Raw genomic sequence first — 19,312 nt, 5'->3', positions numbered from 1 at the left:
ACTCTTCTACTTCAGATGGATTTAATTCTATAAATATAGTAAAAAAAATAAATGCTTTTATCAAATGACTCTACTGTGTTATTTTCCTGCTGAATGTAACTGAGGTGCCATAGTTTTTTTTTATTCTGCACTGTCCCTAGTGTGTAAACTCTTTTGCATGTTTTATTTGCATGATTTACAGTGCTTGAATATAAGAAAAGTGTGAAAACCTACTGATAAGGAGCAATGATGGGAAGACGGGAGGTTATTGAGCCAGAAGACTTCTCATTTAAATTCTAAGGAAAGGGAGATATATGTATCCAGCACACTGGCTTTGTTGTCTATCTCCTCTGGAACAATTCCCAAGCCATTTCTCAGCCCTCAGTACAAGCTGTCACTGTTCGCTCCTGAATTGACACATTCATCTCACTTGGCTTTTAACGTTGTTTTGATGTCTCTCGTTGCTGCAGTTCCCTGGCCTCCCAATGATATTCTTAATTTCTCTTCCTCTTATCACTCCATACTTCTTGGTGTATCGTGTGACCGCAGACCTCGCTCTATCTGGGCTAACGGATGGTCCTCTCGGGAACACAATGAGAGCAGTGTTGGGCTTTGCTAGAGCACAGCAGGGGAAAGTGGAGAAGGTCTGCAATGTGATGGCTCAAAATATTCTATTCTTTCCATCCCGGGAAAGAGAGAGAGTGCACAGCTTTCCTGACCCTAATATTTAGGAATTTATTTATGGGAGAATATGAATATTTTAGAAGTTCAGATCCATGGATTAAATACCAAATGGAACAGAGGGTTCCAGTCACCGCTATGGCATGGACATCTCATTCATTACTTGCAGTATACAGCTCCTCACTGCTACATTGTCTATTCTTCTTGGTTCATTTTTGAGGTTGGAATCTAAAGATTTTGTGTTAAAATTCCATATCCGTGTGGGGCTTAACCATAACTCCCAAGTAATATGCCCACTGTTTTGGGGTTATATATCACTCAGATCATGTCACTTACACATCAAAAACATCTCCAGAATCCTGTCTTTTCTCATATTCCTAATGGAAAATCCTCTTACTGTTGCTTTGATTCATTCTCGTCATGATCATTGCCACCCAGTACTAATAGGTCTTTCTCTTTAAACTCTCAATTCTCCAAACTATGCTGAATGCAGCAGTCAGGCTCATATTTCTGTCCACCTGCTACACTGATGCCCCTACTCTGTGCCAGCCCTTACACTGGTTGTGTATCCACTACAGATTATAACATTAACTTATAACACTCACCTACAAAGTTCTTCACAGTACTGCAACACTCTATATCTCTTCCCTTATTTTTCTCTACCATTCTACCTGTCCTCTCCACAGTTCTACACCACTCCACATCTTCTACATCTGTCTTCTACCACTACCAATTTTCTCCACAGTATTGCACCACCCTATATCTCTTTCATCATCTCTGTCCATCACCCTTACCTGTGCTCTCCATTTTAATAATGATCTAAGACAAACATACTCCATAATTAGGGATGAGCAAGTGTACTCGTCGCTCGGGTTTTCCTGAGCACGCTTGGGTGGTCTCCGAGTATTTGTAACTGCTCGGAGATTGTCTTCATCGCCTCAGCTGAATGATTTACAGCTACTAGCCAGGCTGAGTACACGTGGGAATTCCCTAGCAACCAGGCAACCCCCACATGTACTCAGCCTGGCTAGTAACTGTAAATCATGCAGCTGAGGTGAGGAAAACTAAATCTCTGAACACTAACAAATACTCGGAGACCACCAGAGCGTGCTCGGGAAAACCCGAGCAACGAGTACACTCGCTCATCACTATCCATAATCCGAACCTTTCACTCTCGTGTCCAAGACTTTTCTCACGCTGCACCAGTTTCCTGGAATGCACTACCCCAGACAATCCAGATAATTCGCTAGGTCCACAGTTTTAAGCGTGCCATAAAAAAAGCACATCTTTTAAGGCATGCCTGTCTCATCACTTCACTACTCTAAGATCATTCAGTTCTCACTTACTGCATTTTTCTCAGAATTTGGTCCTTTCAACCATCTGTTTCCACATCCCTCCAATCACTCAGTAGCACGTTATATCTGGATGTAGGCCGTTACTGGCTGCTGACCGGTTCATGCAGCTTTACATGAATACTCGTATTTATTACAATGATGGCTGGACGGTATACTATTAGCACTTTCCACCTTTTGTGTTCCTCCTCCTTCCTTATAGATTGTAAGCTCATGTGATAAGGGCCTGCACTCTTCTTATTTGAATTGTTAAACTATACGTTACTCATTGAGGTTTGATATTGTTTGTTCATCTCCCCTCTGAATTGTAAAGTGCTATGGATTATGTTGACGCTCTATAAATAACATAAAAATTTATAAATAAATAATAGTAATAATTATTATTATTTCTTAATAAATCACAACTGCTAGGTCACTAGTTGGTGTTTGCCTTCATTACACATCGGGTTCTTCCCATGAAACTAGGAAACTGTAATGTATCGGCATACGATGTACACAGAGCCACACTTCTTACTGCCATTTACGGACTGTGAATTGGTTAACAATAAGTTAAAAGCGATTCCTGAGGTTTTTGGGGACCGCACTGTGTGCCGTTGACCACTAATAACACAATTACTGGTTTGTGCCAGTCTTCGAATTTCGATTTTCAGGTCTTTGATGCCTTTCATCTTTATCAGCCCTGCTATCTCCAGGTATTGCTATATCGACAATATACGGTACTCCCTATTTTTCTCGACGGTTAAATTGGGTGTGAGCCAAATGCCTTGTCCCACAATATTTTCACATGTTGATTTTCGACTACTTTTTCGACTGTGTGCTTCCACCAGTTCTTCATAGCAAGCAGCTGGTAATTTTCACAAATGTTTCTATGAATCAAATTATTATTATTATTTTGCCCAAACAGAATTTGAAAAAGAACAGGGTCTTGCCTATTATAAGTTAGTGGGATCCATAGGGCGCTCCAGCACTGCATTGGGGTTTCTATGTAGGATTGAATCATTAATGCAGATGTGAACGGAGCTTGAAGTTGTATTTTATGTGTTTTTTTTATATGATTATCATCTCCGTTTCATTTGGTTATAAATTTCCATTCTTTCGGCATGGTTGTGGATTTTTCCTGTACTCTGTACACAATCCTGCTCACTATGGTCGTATTGGGGAAAAAAATGTCGGTATCCTTCATTTTTTTTTAACTGGTCAACACCTTCCATTCCTTTTCATGTGTTCTAGAATATGCTCTGACATGTTTAACACCTGATTTGTTGACATTGCAGGGATTACAACAAAATAAGAGAAGCTTATGAAGCCATGAAAAATGTTGCCTGCTTAATTAACGAGCGGAAACGGCGCCTGGAGAGCATTGACAAAATTGCCTGCTGGCAGGTCTCTATAGTTGGGTGGGAGGTGAGTTCTTGGATTTGTACTGCAGATATTGATCATCAGCATGCTAGGAAATGAAAAAATCCTAAAGTGATGGTTTTGGGGATTGTGAAACAACTGTGCAATATAATCTGTGACTGGAACTGTGCCGTTATTTTCTTCAAAGAGCGCATTCCTTGAATTACTCTAAACCGTACATCTCCTAAAAAAAGGGTTATAATACTCAATAACAGCATTTCTGTTCAGGAATCTAGAAAAGGTGGGTGTTGACCCCTTTAAAGGTTTCATGACCGCCATATTACTTGACATTCAGATTTAACAGAAATTATAGGACTACTTTGCATCCAAGTGTGTATTACAGGACTTGCTTGGCCTAATAGAATTGTTGCCAAGCTTTTCTTGACTGCAGAATTGTAAATCTACTTCTGGAGTGATCATCTGATCCTATGCTTTAGGCAAGTGTGTGATCAAGTGATCTGGGAAAGCTCGGTGACAACCACTATGGCTAAGAAATGGCTGTGTACAATTATCAGGGTTGTCGCTAAACAACACGTTTATCCAACAAGAGGGATGTTGCTGGGAGTCAGACCACTGGGACCCTCCCCAATCGTGATAATAGGTGTCCGAAAGTGCGCATGCGTGACCAAAGTGAATAGCATGGTAGTGCGCATGCGTGACCGCCACTCCATTCATTCTCCATGAATGTGGTATTGCCAATCTGTGACCACCGTTCCCATAGAAGTGATGGTCATGCCTGCTCACTACAGTACCATTCACACAGGAGACTTTGAACACCCATTTTATAATTGGTAAGGGTTCCAGTTGATGGACTGACAACTATCACCCTTTTCACACAGGGGCAAACCATATCTTTGCACTCCATTTTATAGTTTGTATAGGGATATTTTAGAAATCTGTGTCCCATTCCTGATTACTGGAAGATTGCAAGCAAATTACTGGAAGATTTCAGCTCTGACGTTTACAGAATTGTAAATACAGCTCAGCTACAGTTTATAATCCAGTTTCCTCTCTCCCCAATCCCAATGTTTTTGTGCCACATTTGTTCTAAGTCTAAATACCAAAAGTTTGGAACCTCCCAGATTGCGCACATTGTTAAGAATGAAAGGTCTAAAAATGTCAATATACTTTATATTTTTTAGGGACAAGACATCTTGGCCCGGAGTTCTGAATTGATCCATTCAGGGGAATTAACAAAGCTCTTCAAACAAGGCAAGAGCCAACAAAGGACTTTCTTCCTCTTTGACCACCAGCTGGTTTTCTGCAAGAAGGACTTGTTGCGGAGGGACATATTGTATTATAAGGGCCGAATAGACATGGACGAGAAGGAATTTACTGACGTAGAAGATGGAAAAGACAGGGACTTCAATCTAAACATTAAGAATGCTTTTAAGATGGTGAATAGGCAAACTGACGAAGTGCATTTATTTTGTGCCAAAAAACTAGAGGACAAGCAGAGATGGCTCCAAGCATTCTTAGATGAAAGAAAGCGAGTCCAGGAAGACAAAGATATGGGTAAGTTTGATATGTAGTTTTAGTTTTTCACCCCGGTGCTACAACAAAAGTATAACATTCTGCACACAAAAGTGTTTTCTGAGTTGCTGTTGCAAGCATGCTCCACAAAAAAGAGCCCCTGACCTATCTACTACCATTTGAACCCTGCAAGAGTTAAAGACAAGTTACCTTCCTTCATGCAAGAACTGTCTATGATCTGTCTTCTTTCGTGTCTACCATATAAGCCTTCTCCAATGCTAAAAGCGCTAGGTTTAGCTCCCCTAGGAATCAGGCAGGAGCAGGGGCGTAAGAATCGAGGTCACGACCGGGCTGGTGCGGGTGAGGGTCCTGCTGACGTTAGCACAAACTGATGGATGCACATTCAGCTGAAGTGTATTGTGGGGCTGGGGTCCGTGTGCTGCAATACATGCTGCTGGCCAATCAGAGGCCAGCATCTGACGTTGGCGTGCAAATGACTGGGGGCGCATGGCAGTGACGTCATGAGTGCCCATCGCTAGAAAAACTGAAGTTAGCTGTTGGCTTCAGAAAATGACCCTGCCTATAGATAAAGGTCATTGATTTCACTTACCACTATGTATGGTCTCCCACCCAATATTTTCCCAAGAGACTTCCACCAAGGAGGATCCGGCCCTGAATGTTGTGATGGTTGTTAGTTGCTATGATGGTAGCGTTCTCCTTTTTTAGTATATTTTTCCTTTATTTTTAACATGACTATCTGAGTGATTCCCAAAGTATTGCCTGAGTAAACCTCAGCGGTTGCCTAAGATATAACCACGTAACTATGTATAAGCCGTAGATCATCTGTTGACTTGAGTAGCAATGGAAAGCATTGCTTGGAAATGCTGGACTTTCACAAGTGCGATAAGGCTGAGTCACGGCCAACTTTAGCAGGAAGGTATTGCCGTGTGGAGGGGGGATCTCTTCCTGGAATGTTCTGACAGTCGGAATTTTCCCAAAGAAGCAATTCTATAATATGGCATAATCTCCTCCCCCTGTAATCCCTATATAAACTGATATCCCATGCTAGAAGACATCACTTTACCTGGATTCTTCACATTCCGCTCGCCAGCAAGTATGAGACAGCACTTGGCAATTCCTTATATTCTCATCACCACTGGTAACTATACCATTCTGCTTTATGGGCTGTGATGCTGCATCTGATGTACTAGGATTCCTTCATTGTTTGCAGCAGGCTTCAAGGGATGTTCCAGTTTTCTTTTCTTTATTTTTAAAATGCATCTAACTCTAATTTATGTAGTATACTACAGTTCAGGTCTGAAATATGCTCTGACCTTCAGGTACAAGTTCAGTTTTTGCACCCTGGTGGGTCCTTTACTAGTGTTTGTCCAACACAGGACAGCGTTTCCTGACTGTGAGCGGAGCAGTGTGTGAAGGGGGCTGACTATATCATTAGATTAGTCCCCCTTTTATTTTGCATGATGCATGTGATGATGAACTGTGAGCCTTAAGGGACAGGGTCCTCTGTGCTTTTGTTTTTTTTTTTTTACTAGGTGTTCTCCTTATCCCCAAATGTTTGGCTTTTTACATATCAACCATATGATTATAAAGTTCTGTGGATTGTATCAATCCTGTCTAAATACAGGATTTTAATGTATTATCACCTGTTCACGTGTCATTTGGCCCACATCATGGTAGTTTTGTCTGAAACCCCTAAATATTGGATGTGGACACACTCCTGGTGGAGCTATTGACTATAATGAGGCAGACAGTAGTATCACTATTCGTCTATCTGGTTTCTGTACAGGCAGTGTCCGTCTTCTTTTTGACGGACACTATAGCATGTTACACTTCACTTTTGTGTCTTCCTAAAAAGACTGTCACAAACAGAACTGAGGCCAGATGGAGTAGAAAGTGACCAGCTCTGTCCAAATCCCAGTGAAGTCATGAACATGTGGATCAATCATGATGGAACGGGCCCTTGCTTGGGTATCTCGCTTGTTCTGAATCTGTAAATTATTGTACTACACCTTTGGTATGGCATACATTTTGGACAGATTCATTGGTATCTACTTATAATAATGTTAAATATAAGTATTGAAGGAACGTATTCCCGAAGGCTTTATAGTAAAATTAAAATTGGACTCCACTTCTGGAGCTAGTCAAGCTTTTGGTCTTGGCATTGGCAGCGTTCCCTTCTACAATTTTGGCACGAAGGCTTTAAGTGGAAGACGGGCACCAAACAATCCTTTCTGCCATTCATTGAAAACTTCTCAGTGAAGGCATACAAAACCGATACGTAGCCTTATATAGGAGAACGCAGCAATGTGACCCGTGTGCCACCAGGATGCCATACAGTGCTAATTCAAGGTATCCACATTATCAACTTAACACGTTTTGATTTTGTCTTTTTATTAGGAATGGAAATATCCGAAGACCAAAAGAAACAAGCCATGAACAATGCAAAAAAATCTCGTCAGGGCAAGATGAAAGGTAGGTGTTTTTTTTCTTTTTTAAATAGTTATATGTAGTCTATTGTTCCCTGTTTTCTGCTCTTTCAAGCCTATACGTAGATGACTTTCATGACTCTCAAGATACCGACCTCTAGGAATATTACTTGCATGCATATCTCCAAAGATCATACATACGTGTGATATTAGTAGTATGGCCTACTTTTTCTAAGCTTGCCCACTGAGTTTAGTGATGCTTTTCCCCGTGGAAGGACCCCCACTCAACTATAAGAGTTAACCTGCTCTTCTTCTAACGGTTCACATACACGACATGCCACAAACGCACCAGACCTTGATAAATGTAATACTACTATTGGACAGACGTAAATCAATACATGATTGGAGACTGCTCCTAATTATGTTTGTACTGTCAGGGACTGATTTCCAGCATAGCCAAGGCCTCAGGCTGGATCTAACCCCAATACGGTGACATTCAGCAGTCATTTGATAACTGGCTTCCCCGACACCACCGCTGTCTGTGTATGGGGGTATCTTATGGGTCATTGACAATTCCCCTGTATTCTGCTGTTGTTGAGCAACAGATCTACATGACTGAATAAATTAAGGGCTGGATGTGGATATTTTTAATTCTGTCATTACCAATATTAGATCAATGAGGCTGCTGTCGTGGCTTCATGGACTAGATCAGGGGTGTCAAACTGCATTCCTCGAGGGCTGCAAACAGGTCGTGTTTTCAGGATTTCCTTGTACTGCACAGGTGATAATTTAATCACCTACACAAATAATGAGTTGGTGATTAAATTATCACCTGTGCAGTACAAGGAAATCCTGAAAACATGACCTGTTTGCAGCCCTCGAGGAATGCAGTTTGATATCCCTGGTCTAGATTACATCGAGCTACACTAATTCAGACCTCAAAAAGCGATTTGGGATCAAATATGAGACCTGAGCGTAGGCCACAAAATCTACACCCGGCCCCAGTATAGCTTTTTTTTTTATATAATTTATTCCTCGACCTACGCGCCCATGCAAAATTCTTCCCATAAGCAGCCTAGGTTGATATTTGAAAACCCTTTTTTTCATGAGCATGACACAAACTGTGTTAGGATGAATAATCATTGATGTGATAATTTGGTCCCTATACAGTTTGTATATTACGGTCTATGGGAGATGTACTGTGAATAATCATTATTTTTTGCTGGCGTAAAAATCATTAAGTTGCTCGTTAATTAGCTGATCACTGTCATGTTTCTGTTGGAGTATACGACAGCTGCAGGCTTATGCTGTGGACAATCCTAAGCGGCAGCATATGGCAAAGTTTACTGTTTGGAATTGATGTTTCTCTCTTCGAAGAGAATTGGATTAATTATGGTAATGACACTTTGATCCAAGTTTCCGTTTACTGTGGTCCAATGCTCTCGGATGAGAGAATCGTATCACAGGTGTGGAGGAGACCGGGAACTTTAATTTCTCCACCTTCTCTATTGTCTGTGTCCACATAACTATAACTATAAGTAGTTCCTGGCATTTGTCAAGTTGTGAGAAGACTTGTACTTTGCAAAATCTCATTGAGAATAGCTGGTGGTTATCCATGTAGGTTAAATAATGACTTTTTATCTGTCTTCTGCCACAGGTGTCACTTACAATGGAATTCCTGCCGTCCCTCCTCATCAGAACTTGCACCCAATCCACCAGCGTCACATCACGGTTCCCACCAGCATTCCACAACAGCAGGTGTTTTCCCTGGCAGAGCCCAAGAGGAAAACCTCTCCATTCTGGACCACAATCACTAAGCTCACACCCTTCAAGAAATGAAGGCGTCGGACTTGAAAGAGAACTGCTGTATTTATGTGAAGGACACTTTCCGTAGCTCAAGATTTGAAGTTATTTCTAAGTAACTCAACTAGTCTTTTTTCCTAGAAGGTGGGGAAGAAAACACAATAATGTGAAATTGGTGATCTGATACTACGGGGAGGACTGGCTGTTGATGAATATTTTATTTATTCCTGGACTTATGATGTTATGGAACATTTTTAATATGTAAATATATAATTTTTTTTTTAATTTTGTCTGGTTCTAGTGAAATTATGAGCTTTTTATAAGCTTCTTACAGACAGTTGCAAATACATCAGGAAAAAAGAAATTATGGCTGGTTTAGATTATAGTGTTGACTGGTGGCCATTTTCTTCTTACTGAGGAAGTGATGTTAATGAAGGACCCACATAACTGCCCTCAGTAGATGGTGCCCGCTAAGGACATTGGCATTTTCCAAGGTTGGTAAAGTGGCTTGCAGTGCTCCATATTATTACTATTCATGTAAGGTTGACATGGTTGCGTTTTTCATGGACAGTGCTGTACCTATCTATAGTTTGGTTCTGCTCAGTTGAAGAAAATACAAAAAAAGCCAAGTTTTTCATATTTTAGCAGCAACAACTTTAAAGGAACCCATTACACTGAAGATGCAATCACCATGTTGAGGAGCAAAATTAGCTGAGCTGATTGATATACGTCTTTATGGAAAAATATTTAATAGAAATTAGTCATTTAGCTTCTGCTCATTCTGTACTCTGACATCTATTTGCAAAGTGAGTGGAGCTGAGCAATGAAGGCCAACAAATTTAGAGTAATTTACGCTGCAACAGTAGCTTAAATTATGACATAACTGGAGTACATTTGCAAATTGCCTCTTCAGAGAGGAATAGGACTGGAATGCTAGAGCTTACCTACTGGAAGGAACAATCCTAAAAGTCACTATCAACTCTTCAGTGAGCCTTACAATATGACTTAGAATAAAATCCAAACCAGAATCTCAGTTTGCAGACATGCAGCCTATATGGCCTATAAGCCTCCTGGCATGTCAGGCACGTCACACTCCACAAGGAGAGACGTTACCCCTTAGACCTGGAGTACATTTATTAAACTGGTCCAAAGCGATATTCATAAAGAAGAGCACGATTCTTCATGAATTTGGAGCATCTTATTCCAGCAGACAACTCATCGACACTAATGTATAAAACGCCATTCTTGATGAGCTAGTCCCAAAGTGTTGGAGAACCTTCTACGTGAGATATGGACTACTCTGGATAAACAGAAGCATTTATATTTTTTAAGACACATTTAGAGAGGAAGACAATTCTAAGTTTAATCCAGTAAATATTCTGAAATATTTTTTGATCATTCCATATGCACTTTGTCCATATTTTACTAAATCCGAGCTCTAGTCAAAATTTGGCATTTTTTAAATACAGTTCTAACTTCTTTTTTTTTTATTATATTTTCTTTTTTTTTCCAAACTAAAAAATTGCTACTATACAAGGTCAGTGTACCAGTGTTTTCTGGGGAATGTGCTACTGCTCTTTAATTTTAGATGAATTCCCATTATAATAACACATTAAGAAGAATAGTTTGAGCACCTTTCCTGCACATGTATCTTTTGAAAGGGAACACCTACCTTTTGGAATATTGTACGCATGAATAAAGGGTTGTGTATATTTTTTGGTTAAACCTATACATTCCAGGGGTGAAATAACTATATTATTCACTGTCTTTTAGGGCCATGCAGGGAATGTAGTATACTTTTTTTTAAATCAAATCATCTATGGAAGAGACGAAGGCTCTGGTCACACAAGCATTATGGCGTTTATTGCAATAACCATGTTTGTTCTGATTCCATTGACTTTCGATGGTTTCATCATGGTACATTCCGTTTTGAAAAAGGAGAAAGTATAGTGGCAGTGCGAACATAGTCTTATGTATTCACTTGTAAGATCTATCCCATACTTTTTTCTCATATTTGGCATCATAAATACCATTTTTAAACACTGTAATAGGGATCTATGGTGACTCGGTAGCACAGCTGCTGATGTCAGTATGTTATAATAGTTGTAATACATCTGAGGCTAAGAGTATTCAAGAACCAGTATTGATCATGAGGTCTTAGGGTACCGTTACACTAAACGACTTACCAACTATCACGACCAGCGATACGACCTCGTCCTGATCGTTGGTAAGTCGTTGTGTGGTCGCTGGGGAGCTGTCACACAGACAGCTCTCTCCAGCGACCAACGATCAGGGGAACGACTTCGGCATCGTTGAAACTGTCTTCAACGATGCCGAAGTCCCCGGGTAACCAGGGTAAACATCGGGTTGCTAAGTGCAGGGCCGCGCTTAGCAACCCGATATTTACCCTGGTTACCATTGTAAAAGTAAAAAAAAACAAAAAAAAAACAGTACATACTCACATTCCGATGTCGGTGACGTCACCGCTGTGCTCTGCTTTACGGCCGGCGCTGACAGTCAGTGCAGGGAAGCTGACAGCGGGGGATGTGACAAACATCGGAATGTGAGTATGTACTGTTTTGGCTTTTTTTTTTTACTTTTACAATGGTAACCAGGGTAAATATCGGGTTACTAAGCACGGCCCTGCGCTTAGTAACCCGATATTTACCCTGGTTACAAGTCAACACATCGCTGGATCGGCGTCACACACGCCGATCCAGCGATGACAGCGGGTGATCAGCGACCAAAAAAAGGTCCTGATCATTCCCCAACGACCAACGATCTCCCAGCAGGGGCCTGATCGTTGGTCGCTGTCACACATAACGAGATCGTTAGCGGGATCGTTGCTACGTCACAAAAAGCGTGACGTTGCAACGATATCGTTAACAAAATTGTTATGTGTGAAGGTACCTTTAGTGCCATAGACCATTCTACCAACACCAGCTTTTTTATCCTTGTTAAGTCAATTAGAATTACCAGTTGGAAAACAGCCAATTCCGGCATTCCTGATTGTGTGCTGGTGGTTAGAGCAACTTGCATCTGAAACCAACACCGTTATGGACTTGCATCATGTTGCACAAGAAACAAATAGATAAGTGCACCTCAGGGCCATGCGGACATTGCATTTCCTATCTGTTGTTGGGTGGAAGATACAGGTACCAACAGAAGAGAGGGAATCACAACTGTGAAACCGGATTAGGAGCCTAGAGATGTGGACTTGCCAGAAATAAAATATGCCTTCAATCTATTGGAATTTCACAAACCCAAGGAGCCATTGACAATGCTTCCCTAAATGTTCTAATGCCACTATTTTTGTGTAGTATTCTAATAATGATCATCAAAATACTTCTAGATGGGTCCTCAATGACAAGGAGACTCATGTAGTGGTCTACATGGCAACCGAGCCTCGAAATGTTCTAGAGTTTTCTTGAATTCAAAGAATTGTTCCCTTCAACGCAAACTAAAAATGGGGTGTCTCCATTTTTGGGTGCAAGTAAAAAGAAAAGAAGCTGTAATGTCTCAGGCTTGTAGTATTCAGATTTCCACACATTTTAGCCACCATGTTGACCTTTAGGCCACTGTAACATGAGCACGAGTTGGCACACCTTCCACAGTTTTATGTCAAACTGGGTTTGAGGTGAAATTAGATGGGATGAGAATCAGTGAGTGTTTGTTTCTAAGAATTGTCATTCCCAATTATCAGAACATGTCAACATGCCAGTGATCACCCAACAAGCAGTCAAAGTGCTTGTTCGTTGGGTGAACAGATTGTTGTCGGCAGCACATTCTTTGTAAATGGGGAATACGCTGCCAACAACATGATGCTTTATGAGGACAAAATGAGAATTTTGTTCCCATAAGTTTGTGTAAAAAGGTGAGTAAACGAGTGCTAATTGACTTGTGTAATCTCGATTGTTGCGAATTACCAGGCTGAGACCACCCATCTAAATGTTGCTTACTATGGCTGAACACATTAAATACATTATCGAACGATCTTATGGTTATGGGTGACTCCTGACTGCACATATTGGGAAAGAGAAGGACTGGTCATGTTGCTTGCCACCATGATTGATCCTTTTTTTCTTAATGAGGAATGCCACTGTTAGGCTATGTGCTCACAGAGTTTAAGGAGTGTTTGAAGCAAAAACTGAGCAGAAAATCTCTAAATCTCAAAACTTCTCCAAAATTATGGGCCCAATTCATCAAAGCTTTCTGGCTTAAGAGCTTTGAAAAGTTGCAAAATTTAGGCGTGACTTTTGGTATTTTCACACGAAAATGTACAGAGCTGGGGCGGTGGTGCCACAACTTGTCAAATTGATGATGAGACATTGCTTTCCCTACTGAAATCTCAGTCCAGTACCTGTCCGGAGTAAGATTTCTAGTTTGTGTTGAAAAATATTTAGAATTGAGAGTCCTCAGTGGTTGATACCTTTTAATGGCTAACTGAAAAGATGGTAACAAATTGCAAGCTTTCGTGACTACATACGTCTCTTCATCAGGCAAAGACTAAAACAAATTCTGAAGAATCACATATTTATGCACAACAGTGTGTGTTGTGCATGGAGGTACATGGCATTTGTCAGACGCTTCAAAATCCGGAAGAGGCTGGCACCTCTTCATGAATTCGATGTGTCTGACTCCATCATGAGTGACATAAGCAAAGGTGGCCTTGATGAATTGGGCTCTGTGTTCCTTCTCAGTTTTTTTTTTTCCCCAAAAAACGCAACAAAACACTCCATGTGCACATAGCCTTGGAAAGATCTGGCAATGGCTTTTCTGAGATCCCCACTGAAATAATGTGTATGTATATGGGGAAGTTGGGTGGAAACGGCTACATGACGGCTAGATTATGTGGTGATAATCAAGTCGTCATGTAGATTATGTGGTGATCTACTGTAGAAGATCCTAAAGTTGAAACATCTGTACACCTCGTAGAAAATAGATCATAGGAACTTCCATATACTTTGACACATGATCTTTCTCGAAGAAAAAAATGGCCGCCTTGCTAAAATGATTGTATATTTTCAGATATTCCACTGAAAGTGTGTGTATCTCTGGTCACTAGACTTTGGTATTTATTTTGTATAGCTAACCATACAGTTTTATTATTCTGTTGTGTCTATTTTTCATAATGAAAAAGTAATTTTTCCCAAACCAGTAATGCGAGGAGCAGCTTGTAATGATCTGGAGGAGGAACCTTCTCACTTGGTTCCAGGATTTCGTTCACGTGTCTTAGCACTGGAATGTGTTATTTTCAGTTCAGTGTTAATATGAAACCATGAACCAATTTTTACCTTGTATGTAATGAACTGTAGTTTTCGTGACTTTTATGATGGACTTTTATTTTACTGTTACATTTCACTGAACTTTTGATGAAGTTTTGGTTGGAATATTTCAAAGATGTAAAGAAATGGCTTGTTATTTTAGCAAGCAACCTCCAAAGACTTTGAGATGTGTGTGATTTTATTTATTTACACTTTTTATGCTAAAATTTACAAATATTTAAGTTTTTGCCGCAATATTGAAGATACAACCAGCAATGAAAGAGAGCATATATCTTCCTGGCTAGAGTATATAGACCATGTATGACTGAATACAGCATATATAGACTAGTATGCACAAAAAGTGGTTCAGTTTGGGGTCACGGCAAAGCAGAGCAGCCATGCACATGGTGATTTAAAGGGATTGTCTTAGTTTAGGAAATAAAGTCGAACTTTTTACCCCCAGAAATGGTTTTACTCTATTCTATAGGTTCTATGATTCAATATAGCCATTATTAAAACCAGATGGAGCCGCATTTCCGAAGAAAAACACAAGGTGTAATTTTAAGGTAATTGATAGCTAAGGTTGCATGAGAGAAGGTGCATAGAAATATGATGCCATTGTAGTGTGAACTACAAATTACATTAAAGTGCTAATATGAGAATAGTAAAACAGCGCCTCACTTATCCATGTGCTGTGACTGGTACTGCAGCTCAGCTCTATTCATACTGATGGGTCGGGGCTGCAATACCAGACACCGTTAATGGAAAAAGAAAAATGTGGTGTTTTTTTTTGTTAACCCTGAAATTAGATGTCAATTTAGATGATTCTCAACACAACTTCTAGACTTCCTATGGTTCTAGTTAACCCTTTCAACCTGCTAGATCTACATATCTCCATATGTTTGTAAATAGAGCAGTTTTGTGAGACATCTTTTAGATATTGGGCTCATTGACTAGCAGATTATTGGGAAACTACTTTCATTAGAAGACTCAATTGCAGAATAATGGCTTATGTAAATATTAGATGAGTGAATAAATTTAATTTTATGAACCATGAAGGTCCATCAAAAGGTTGAAAAAAATCCTTATGCTCCTCTTGAAGGCACCAACTGTAGTGTCTCATTCACATATTAAAGTGTAGTTCTTGTACTCATACATTCATGAAGGTTCTGCCCACAGTGCAAAGCCAGAAAGAAATTATAAGGAGGGTCATCCATAGACTCTTGAAGGCAACAACTAGAGGGCCTCATTAAAATACTAAGAACATTTAGTTGTGGTACTTCTACACTCCTAAAAGCTCTCCACACAGTGCAAAGCCAGGAAAAAATTATAAGGAGGGTGATCCATAGACCCCTGAAGGCAACAACTGGAGGGTCTCATTCAAATATTAAGTGTTGTTGCAGTACTTGTACACTCATAAGTAGAAAGACAGAAAAAAATATATAGAGGGTCATCCATAGACCCTGGAAGGCAACAACTGGAGAGCCGCATTCAAATATTGAAGATTAAAAACACTTCATGTGCTGCTGTCATCTGGTGGTATGGAAAAGCCAGGGCTAATCCAGGCTTTGTTCATTTTTATCAGAGTGAGCCTGTCAGCATTCTCTGTTGAAAGGCCATTGCGCCTCTCTGTTATGACCACCCCGGTGGCACTAAAAAGTTGCTCAGACAAGATGCTAGTGGAAGGGCAGCACAACAATTCCAAGGCACAGAGAAACCGCTCAGGCCAAGTGTCCAGCTTTGAGACTCAATAGTTGAAGGTCACAGAGGAATTAGGGAGTATGCTGGCTTGTTCGGTCAGGTATTGCTTGATTATCTTTAAAAACTTTTCCCTCCTTGTCAAAAATACCAGGTCATGAGGATCTGGACACTAGGAGAGTGTGAAGAAATTGGCCCAGGCCTTCGACAGTGTACCCCTGCCTCTGTTGTACCTAGATATGCGCGTCACTGGATTTACAGTGTGCTCGTCACACTGGCCATCTCCATTCTCTGAAGCACGGCCCTTGCCCACACCCTGTACCATACATCTATGTTGGTAATGGCCCACACGAATGGTCATCTGCTACAGAAGGATCGTCTCCAGAGCTTGGTTTTGATCTGGTCATGGGCTTCTACTGGCGATGCTTACAGATCTTCTACTGGCGCTGCTTATGGACCTCCACTGGCACTGGTTATGGACTTGTATTGCAAGTGGTTACATACGTCTACTGGCGCTGATCACACTTTTACTGGCCCTGCTTTTGGATTCCTACTGACGCTGGGCACTGACTTCTACTGACACTGATCTCAGACTATTGCTGGCACTGCTTTTGGACTTCTACTGTGGCTGGGCACAGATTTCTACTGCAGCAAGGCATAGATCTTCCACACACCTCAGGCCTTCTCTTGCAGCTGACCGCTCTAGGACCATTATATGGCGGTGGTGGCTATAAGTCCACCTAACAGCCAGACAACTTGTCTTTGTTTCTGGTGCCAACTGCCTCTTCTCCGCCCGGCTAGGCTTTTATAATTAGCAACTGGAATACATGTGTCACCTCACCTGGTGTTGTCTTTAAACTCTTCCTGTAGGATCAGAAACACTATCAAGTTCCTACTACTGTAATTCTTTCTTTACTTTTGCCTTTGACCAGCAGATGGCGGTGTGTACTTGCAATTACTCAGCTAAGCCTCAACTTCAACTATACTCTTCTCTCTTGTCGTCCACTTCCTCTGGTCCGGATGGAGAAGATCAGTGATAATGAAGGATCATGATCAGAGACAGTGTTTCTGTCTTATGAGTCGCTGAATTTATCTCACAAAAAGATAAATATGTTTGGTGCAGAGAGCACATGTGTAAAACTCATATCTGCAAAGTCTCTTTCTCATATTGGTTTTGCTAGAGTGTTTTTTTTTCTTGGTAATAATCAGTATAGAGGTAATATTCTGTTACTATATGTTTGTAATATGTGGTCATGGTGTGGTGATATTTTGTTTCTTATATAGTGTGTAGCAATGCCGAGTAGGCTAGGGTGAAATCCTAGCTCTGCAGGCTTTGATTAGTGCACCTGGCTAGCTGTGCATATAAAGAGGCTAAGGGTTCAGGGAAGCTGACCAAACTGGATGTGTCTTGAAGCTGAAAAGAGAGACAGGAGAGAATCCTTCTCTGAGAAGAGTATGCACAGGTCATGAGCAGAGAACCGCAAGTATCAATGGTTGCTATGGATGATAGCTGTTTTGTTTGACCGATCAGAGGCTAGCTCAGCCCTGTATTAGCAGCCAGGGTCTGTTCTGTTTAGTTAGCACCTGGACAAGGCTAGCAAATTAGGATTATGAGTTTGTTTTAGTGCTGTGCAACCTGTGGAAAGCAATAAAAACTGCATGTATTTGGACCAAAACTGCATTGCCTGTGTGAACACTGCCTAATGCGTACCAAAGAGAGTGAAACAATACAAGTGGTATTGTTAAAATTAATTTTATCAAATGTCCAGTAAAGGTGTGTTGCCGACCTCAACACAATCATATTAAACATAATCCCTTGTAAATGTCCCAGGGATAGAAAGGCATGAGCAATGAAAAAGCCTAATAAATGTCATTTATTTCAACAATAGTAAAAAAAAGGTGTTGTTCGTAGTATTGGCGTTAGTGCCCTGGGTTTTGTTCAGTAACATTATGGCGGTATTTTGCTGATTGTGTTGTTGATCTATATTTCTCATTTCTATATTTATTTTGCAAAAAGAGAACATAAAGTGGCATATCCGGAGAGCGGGGACACAGCAGGTGGAGCATTCGCCCTAGAAGGAGTCAGTAAGGGGACAGTGTCAGCCTAAGGCCGGCGTCACACACAGCGTAAAACAATACGGTCCGTATATTACGGCCGTAATACGCTGAAAAGTCCCGAAAAAAGTGGTCCGTAGCTCCTCCGTAGGCAGGGTGTGTCAGCGTTTTTTGCGCATGGCATCCTCCGTATGTAATCCGTATATTAGAGAGAAAAGCCGGTAATTCAGTGCGGTGTACAGTAAAATCACACTGACAGCTTACAGTAGAATAGGTAGAATAAATGTGTACACATAGAATAGGTATATATATATATATATGTCAGTGAGACACATATATGTATATATATTAATATTTATTCCAGCGCTAGACAGCTTGAGAGCCGGTAATTCAATTACCGGCTTTTTCCTTCTCCTTCCTAAAACCCGACATGATTTGAGACATGGTTTACATACCATATGTATGTAAACCATGTCTCAAATCATGTCGGGTTTTAGGAAGGAGAAGGAAAAAGCCGGTAATTGAATTACCGGCTTTCAAGCTGTCTAGCGCTGGAATAAATATTAATATATATACATATATGTGTCTCACTGACATAGAATAGGTATATATATATATATATATATATATATATATGTGTACACATTTATTCTACCTATTCTACTGTAAGCTGTCAGTGTGATTTTACTGTACACCGCACTGAATTACCGGCTTTTCTCTCTAACAGCGCTGCGTATTTCTCGCAAGTCACACTGCTTGTCCGTGTGTAATCCGTATTTTTCACCCTTCCATAGACTTTCATTGGCGTATTTCTTGCGCAGTACGGTGACAAACGCAGCATGCTGCGATTTTGTACGGCCGTAGAAAGCCGTATAATACTGATCAGTAAAATACGGCAAATAGGAGCAGGGGCATAGAGAATAATTGTGCCGTATTTTTTGCGAGTTTTACGGACGTAGATTCTGCACTCTTACGTCCGTAAAACTCGCATGTGTGACGGCGGCCTAACACAATGGTCCTATGTTTATCGCAGGAGGTGGAACTTAGCCACCTCCAAGGTGTGGGATTCAACCATTCTCTGAGCTTCTTGTCAAACAATCAGCTTGGAAAATGTGTAAACGCTCCCTCTTTGAATTAATTTGGACTTGTGTTTTTCAGGCGC

General features: G+C 40.7%; 1 protein-coding gene across 3 annotated transcripts in view; it reads left to right on the top strand.

Annotated features, from left to right (window-relative positions):
- The window catches only part of SPATA13 (spermatogenesis associated 13), an 80,356-nt gene extending 65,781 nt beyond the window's left edge, over positions 1–14,575 (top strand). For all 3 annotated transcript variants that reach the window (XM_069759064.1, XM_069759063.1, XM_069759065.1), the window contains 4 exons: positions 3,287–3,416; positions 4,553–4,925; positions 7,302–7,376; positions 8,988–14,575. In XM_069759064.1, the coding sequence (XP_069615165.1) occupies positions 3,287–3,416; positions 4,553–4,925; positions 7,302–7,376; positions 8,988–9,169 (760 nt within the window). In that variant the 3' untranslated portion in view covers positions 9,170–14,575. The remainder of the gene's footprint in view (positions 1–3,286; positions 3,417–4,552; positions 4,926–7,301; positions 7,377–8,987) is intronic.
- Positions 14,576–19,312: the final 4,737 nt, after the last annotated feature.

This window comes from Ranitomeya imitator, chromosome 3 (assembly GCF_032444005.1).
Source record: "Ranitomeya imitator isolate aRanImi1 chromosome 3, aRanImi1.pri, whole genome shotgun sequence".
Classification (NCBI taxonomy): domain Eukaryota; kingdom Metazoa; phylum Chordata; class Amphibia; order Anura; family Dendrobatidae; genus Ranitomeya; species Ranitomeya imitator.
This window is presented reverse-complemented; position numbering and strand designations above follow the sequence as displayed.